The following is a 7549-nucleotide window of genomic DNA, read 5'->3' on the forward strand; positions in this document are numbered from 1 at the left end:
GGGGAGAAAGGTGTCGTATAAATGAAGCCAATAAAATAAGACTCGCTGGTTAATAAACCAGCTTCAAACCATGGTTTCATATCTTGGTTGCAGACCTTAACTCACCACAGCAGAACAGCCAGGCCAATTTTATTTACTTAGTACATTGTTATCCCGTCCATTCTCCAAGGAGCTCAGAGCAGCATACTTAGTTCTCCCTTCTGCTTTACTGTCACAACAACCCTGCGATGTAGATTAAGCTGAGAGTGAGTGCCTGGCTCAATGTCACTCATCGGACTCCACGGTGGAGTGGGGATTGTAAGTTGGGTCTTCTGGATCTTCGTCCAACACTCTTAACCACTATGCCAGACTAACCACAACCCAAAATATCCATGGATTTGTGTTATATCTGAATTAAACCATTGTCAACCATCCATTGTCAACTTGAGCTGCGGTGGCTCAAGTGGTTAAGATGCTGAACTGCAGGCTGTGGAAGGTCGGTAGTTCAGCAGTTCGAGACCCGAGTGTGCCGCATGACGGAGTGAGCTCCCGTCTCTAGTTCTAACTCCTCCCAACCTAGCAGTTCGAAAGCAAGAAATTGCAAGTAGATAAATAGGTACCACTTTGGTGGGAAGGTAACAGCGTTCCGTGCGCCTTGGTGTTTAGTCATGCCGGCCACATGACCACGGAAACGTCTTCGGACAGCGCTGGCTCTTAGGCTTTGAAACGGAGATGAGCACCGCAACCCTAGAGTCGGACTCGACTGGCTTTCGAGCAAGGGGACCTTTACCTTTACCTTTACAACCATCCATATGGCAGCCCTTTGTGTAGGTCAGTATTATTTCCCCACAAAAGCAAATAGGGGGGGATAATGACAGAGGATAACAGAGAATTGCTGAAAGCTACTGTGTTAATAGCCGAGGCGAGTGTTCCTGGTTCTCCCGTGTACCTCACAGGTCAAAACAAACATGCAGAAGAGTGAGGGGGCAAGGCCCTCAATGGGCTGCAATCCATTTAGCCTTGGATATTGTGAATTAATGAACTGCCCTGTGAATTTGACAACATGGTCCTTCAGCCACTGAATACCTAATTAGCTCTGGGGTTGCTGTATAGTTGTAATCTTATGTTTCCCCCTGGTGGGTTGGAAAGGAACTCTCACAAAAGCAGATTGGAGGCAACCGGCCTTTTGCTCAATCTCACCCAATCCTCCTCCTTACTACAGCCCCCATCTCAGGTGGCTTCTGCCCATGCAGGTTCCATGACCCCCAGCATAGCTTTTTCGGTGGCCAAAGGGGACTTCCCTTTTCACCAGGAGAAAGGCTGGTTGGATCCAAGCCAATAGTCTCAAGAATTTTAAAACTTTCTTTTAAAGAATTCAGTCCTTCCCTGCTTAAAAGATGGCACCTAGACTCTGTCTATCTATCTATGTTAAAAGGTATTATTCTAACTTGTTTCAGCACCCTCGGCCTCAGACATAAAGTTCAGAGAGATGAGCCAACTCTTCCATGAAGCATCCAGGAGGCACGAGTGAATTATACTTGGCTTGACATGGGAAAGTTCGGTGTACGGTTTTGCTTTCTGGCTCCAATTCCAGTTGTTATATTTTATAGCCAGAAAGATCCTTCCTCACAAGGGATTGCTTGACGACACAGTTGGGGATGGCAGATGGGCAATTTCCTCTACAGCCAGGCTTCACTCATTTAAGGACCCTCACAGACCATTTCTTGTATCTTTCTTGAATATCGTAATATTCAGGGGTTTTCCACACAACAGCTCATCCTGGCACTGGCCAGATCAGGAGGTTCAGTGAAGTGACTGTATCCCTGGGCCTTCAGATGACAGCTTGGCAGTGTTCCCTCTAAGCTGAGTTAGTGTGAGCTAGCTCACCGTTTTTTACCCTCCAGCTCACATATTTTTGTCTTCGCTCAGGCAGGATGGCTCCAGAGCAATGTTCCCTCTAAGCTGTGGAGTCTTATGAGCAAAAATCCTACTTTGTGAGCTCCTGGCATTAAAGTTGTGAGTGAGCACTTTGGCTACTGCAGAAATTAGTGTGCTCTGGAGCCCACCTCCCTGAGCTGAGACAAAAATGCAAGAGCTGGAGGCTAAAAAACTGTGAGCTAGCTCACACTAAGTCACCTTAGAGGGAACAGTGCTCCAGAGCAAACTAAATGATGCAGTAGCCAAATCACTCATTCATAACGTTAATGCCGGTAGCTCACAAAGCAGAATTTTTGCTTACAAGACTCCACAGCTCAGAGGGAGCACTGCTTGGGACATGACTCTTCTTACTCCCTTCAAGAGAAGTCTGTAGCCAATAACTAAGTTTCACACAGACGGACTTAACTCAAGTTCTCCCCTCTGTGTTTGAATGTCTGTGGTTTGGGGTGTTGTTGTTTTTTGTTTGCTATTTATCCGCCACTTAATGCATTCTGGGTTTAAATCGGATATTTCGTTCCATTCTTTATAACATCAGCAAGTGTCCTCTATTAGTTTGATCCCACAGTCTTTCAAAAACAAACTTTTGGATTAGGCATGTATCCATCCACAGGTAAGAGTGGCCAGGGCCCCAGTATGCCAAACCCTGAGAGTCATAGGGTGGAGCCTAGTGATGCTATGGGGCGGGGCATGGTGATGTTACATGGAACAGCTGCACTAGCAGTAGTACTTTCACACCTACCTAAGACGTGTAACAATTGGTGGGTAGGAATCAACCAACTTTCCCCTGGTGACAAAGAGGGGGGGGGTTTGCTTTGGCTACCCATAAAGGCAATCTTGGGGGACCATGGGACCTGCAAGTCATATAAGATGAGTGATATATTAAGGAAGTCAATATGCCAAGATTGAGGAAAAACAAAACCATGACTGGATCCTACCTGATAGCGGTGAAATTTAGTGCCAGATTACCGCCTCCCATTTCCACATGCAGGAGTTACCACAGATAAGCAATGTGCTCAAGACTTCAACAAAGTTATCCAGTGTGCAGGCTCCCAGTCTGCCCTGAGATTTCAACCTGCGGCCCTGGGAACGAGCCCCCAAACCCAAGTATTGGGGCCAAAGGCTGGCTGTCCTACCCACAGGTCCTACCCTGTGAGTGCCATAGGAAGCGGTCTTCATGAAAGTAGGAGAGGTCCATCTGTCACCCGTTCCATTGGAACATCTTCATTCACTTTGAGAAACCCAAGACTGATCTGCAAGCTGAATCTTGAGGTTCTTTGTATTTAAACCTCTTTATTGTTTAGGTCATAATTTAAACAACTACCATGTCCTTGTCCAAAGCGCTGTTTGAACTGGTTTACAATATTTTAAATAATAATAATAAATACATTTGAGATGTACTGCATAGACTTCTCCACCTCATCTACACCCTTACTGAGGCATCTTGACACCCTCTGAAGGTTATCATGCAAAGTACCAATGCCTCCTCCAAATCTGCGCAAAGATGAGGAAGGCAACCGGGAGAGATGGGCTTTCCTGCTCTCCCTGAAATCCAGAATGCCAATCCTGCTTCAAAGGAGGGAGCTGTTAGGTGACCAGACATCAGTGAATGGCTATGGTGTCCTGTAGAGGTCTAATTCAATCTCTACAGACTACTTTCCAAGGCAAATGCATCCCCAACAACTTTGGAATGGGGTTGGGACAGATTGTTTTCTCCACAGCCTGTAGCTCCAAATTCATAGCAAACGTACCTGAGAAAAAGAGCAGCAAAATGGGCACAGGCTAGGTGAAAGTGGATCTGTCTTTTCCTGACCAAGAGATGCAAACTTTGTGATTTGTTTGGTGGAAAATTTGGAATATATACATGATATGCAAACTTCACGACTTTGGATGGTGTTTAATTTCAAAATGGATGCTGGGTGATGATGTCATCCCCCAGCACCAACCTGCAAACTGAACCCTACACCGATCAAGGTGTGCACATCCTGTGATTTGAGATGAGCAGTTTGCCATGTCAAAAACAGGGCTTCTGTGAGAAAATGGCGGGAGGGGAGACGCTAACTCTTATTAATGATCTCAAAGTCAACGTGTTGGCTGTGCTTAAGAATCCTACTTGGATAGATACAAATGCTTAGAGCAACATTCCTGTTGTGAGACCCCCAGGGAAGGAAGAACTTGGAATTTTTTTCATTTTAATTCTTTCCCTTCTCCATAATGGTCTACTTGTAGAATTAACAAGACCCTTGCAATGTCTACCATCTGTCACATGTAGCTGCATGGGCATAGACTACTACAGGCCATACTTACAGTGCACAATTAGGTTTAATGCCACAGCCATGTAAGTGTTCTCTTATAAGGGCACACACAAATGTGCCATGGAGTAAGTACCAGGGACTGTTTACCTGATCTATGAATAGATTTGTTTCTCCAAGCTGATTATTTAAAAAAAAGTAAATACCAGTCACGCAGATTTTCAGGGTGGTAAAAAAAAAAAAAAATGAAGTTCTCCCAGAGCAGGACATGCATTGGGTAATGGATCGAACATTGACCAATACAGTGCTCAAAGCAGTTATATATATAATGGTACACTGCCCAAAAGAAAGGGAGCTCATCTGGAATTCAACTTCTTTTAAGAGAAGGGTTTTTAATATTCATTTTGTGTGTGTGTTTTTGTCTGCTTGCCTGGAAGTCATGGTTGTCTTCTGGCGACCCCTACTGGGGGCTTGGACATTTTTCAGAGAGGAGGCTTGATCAGCCTTGCCTCTGCGTCCCACCTCTGGTATTCCTTGGAGGTCGCACTTCCAAGTACTTGCCAGGGCCGGCCCTGCTTCGCTGCTGAGATCTGATGAGATAGGGGTTGCCTGGCCTATTCCGGTCAGGGCCTGCAATTTAGCTTCTTGCTGTGTAACCTTGTAACGCAAACCACAATGCTGAGCATGGGCTAAGCTTGCAATGCAGCAGAAAATCTTGCTGTCAGAATTCTTTCTGTATGCAGTCTGACTCCACACTTAGAGGCAGTAAACCTCTGAATACCAGTGGCAACATCAAGGAAGACCTCAGCCTCTGTGCCCAGTTGTTGGCTTTCCGATAACTGGCTGGCCACTGGGTGAGACAGGACGCTGGACTGAATGGATCGCTGGTCTTATCCAGTGGGGCTCATCTTATGGTCTTGTACATTCTTGTACAGTATCGAAGAGCTGAGCTGAAATAGATCCTTCTAAGTATTTAGACTTAACACGTCTCTCACCAGCGGCCTAGTTCTCCGAGTCAGACTACACATGGTGCTAACAACTGGCAGCCCATCCAATGTCCTCCCCTTTCTCTGATTAAAAATGACTCCCCATTCCCTGACCCAGGTTACTTTAAGGCCCAACAGAAAGGGGGGGAAAGGTCAGTACACACTGTGCAATTCGGTCTTCTCTATAAGATCTTAAAGCTGACCAAGGGAACTAATTTCAATAGAAGAAACAGACCTGCTTTTTAGGATTCAGTGGACTGAATCCTATCACTCCACTAAGCAAAATTGGAGGAGGAGGAAGAGAAAGAGGAAGAAGAGGAGGGGGGGTGGATTTATACCCTGCCCTTCACTCACGAGTCTCAGAGTGTCTTACAATCACCTTCCCTTCCTCTCCCCACAACAGACACCCTGTGAGGCAGGTGGGGCTGAGAGAGCTCTGAGAGAACTGCTCTTGAGAGAACAGCTCTGAGAGAACTGTGACTGACCCAAGATCACCCATCTGGCTGCATGTGGAGAAGTGGGGAATCAAACCCGGTTCTACAGATTAGAATATGCCACTCTCAACCACTACACCAAACTGGCTCCCTTCCTGTGGAGGAAGAACCAGTTAAGTTAGATGAAGGCTCTATACGCTGGAGGAAGGCTTCCAACTTCGCTAAGCAGAATGGTAGGATATGGCCTATTAACATGTCTAGTGTTCCAGTCATGGCACTCCAGCATCCTGTATAGTTTGATCCTCACTGAGAGAAGTAAACCTGTGTCTGGGCTGTACCACTTGAGACTTCATGTGTAGACCCACATTACTCAATCCTCCCCCATATCTTCCACATATTAAACTCAACTGTCAGTGAAAATGGTTATAGCCTAGCTGCCCCCCCCCACACACACACACACTTGTTTCCTACACAAGGAGACATTATTATCTGGAGGATCTTTTGTAAAGGGAGCCTCACTTGCCATCTGAAGTGCTCTCTTAAAGTATCTGAAAGGCTGTTGACAGCAGAGGAGAGGACTTGCAATAATTTGTTTAAAGTATGGGTGGAAAGGTACCGGCTGGATATTAGGATTTTTTTTTTTACAGTAAGAGTAGTTCAGCAGTGGAATCAGCTGCCTAGGGAGGTGGGGAGCTCCCCCTCACTGGCAGTCTTCAAGCAGCAGCTGGACGAACACTTGTCAGGGTTGCTTTAGGCTGATCCTGCATTGATCCTGTATGGCCCCTTCCAACTCTATGATTCTACATCCAAGACACAAGTTTACCACTCCAGCAAGAACTAGACTTTAGATTCTCAGAGACACAGTCCATACTGCATTACCACACTGGTCCCCCTGGACAGTGAGACGGAGACCAGGAAGCTGGGGGACTTGTTTGTTTGTTTTTTTTGCTGCCCTACACAAATTAAAATTTACTGTTCTCTTCGCCTCCACACACTCACAGTCTAAGTGGCACTCCTTAAAACATGTACCATAACTGTGGCAGGAGCCACTGAGCTTCAGGCATCCAGGCAGTTGCCTAGCTGGCTTCTCGGCTGGACCAGCCTTGGCCAGAGCACATGCCATAGTATTCGCTACAATGAGAGGAATTTCTTCTACTGATTATCTGAGGAGTAGCAATTGCTAGGGTCTACCCACAGCTTTTCCTGTGGTCTATTCCTGGCACCATGTGCAGCAGCAGAACATAAGGCAGATTTCTCTCACACATGGCATGGTCATGGTGATGATTAGGGTGCTTCCTGTATACCCACAGATGCACCCTGGCTGTACATTCCTTGAAATGGACCAGAGAGTCTAGTGACAGTGGGCAGGGTTGTCCGAGGATAAAGCTGCCGGTCCTCCTCCTCTTCCTCCACTCCAGTGGCAGCAGCATGGAGGCGTTGGTGGCGGGCAAGATGGGAGCTACGGCTGAAACGTTTGCGACACTGTGGGCAGGTGTAGGGACGTTCACCTGTGTGGGTGCGCTGATGCTCCAGGAGCCGGGCACTTTCGCAAAAATGCTTGCTGCACTGGATGCAAGCATAAGGCTTCTGGCCAGTATGGAGGCGTCGGTGCTGAGCCAGGTTGGAACTCCAGGAGAAGCGCTTGCCACAGCAGTCACAAGCATAGGGGCGCTCCCCGGTGTGCATGCGCTGGTGCTGTCGCAGGTTGGAGAGCTGTGTGAAGGCCTTGGGGCAGTCCCCACACCGGTAAGGCTTTTCCCCTGAGTGTGTTCCCAAGTGGCGCATCAGGTGCGAACTCTGGCCAAACCCTTTCCCGCACTCCATACACTTGTATGGTTTCTGGCCTTTGTTGGTGAGTATGGGGACGGGTTTCATGGGCATAGTCAGTGAGGGGTCTCTAACTCCCAGCCTACCATGGCTCAGTTCCAAAACGTGGCTCTGTGGCTTATTCCCTTCAGGTTCA

The 7549-nt window shown here is 47.1% G+C and overlaps 1 protein-coding gene across 1 annotated transcript; it reads right to left on the reverse strand.

The window, feature by feature from the left end:
- Positions 1 to 6870: 6870 nt before the first annotated feature.
- LOC107122666 (zinc finger protein 22-like) lies at positions 6871 to 7549 on the reverse strand. Its single transcript, XM_015425791.1, has one exon. The coding sequence runs from the start codon at positions 7465 to 7467 to the stop codon at positions 6871 to 6873; it is 597 nt and encodes a 198-aa protein (XP_015281277.1). The 5' UTR covers positions 7468 to 7549.

The sequence above is a fragment of the Gekko japonicus genome, unplaced genomic scaffold (assembly GCF_001447785.1).
Source record: "Gekko japonicus isolate JY-2015 unplaced genomic scaffold, Gekko_japonicus_V1.1 scaffold1967, whole genome shotgun sequence".
Lineage (NCBI taxonomy): Eukaryota > Metazoa > Chordata > Lepidosauria > Squamata > Gekkonidae > Gekko > Gekko japonicus.

Bases quoted from the DNA above. Each gene is read 5' to 3' on its own strand.
- LOC107122666 (XM_015425791.1), bottom strand. From the start codon at position 7,467: ATGCCCATGAAACCCGTCCCCATACTCACCAACAAAGGCCAGAAACCA.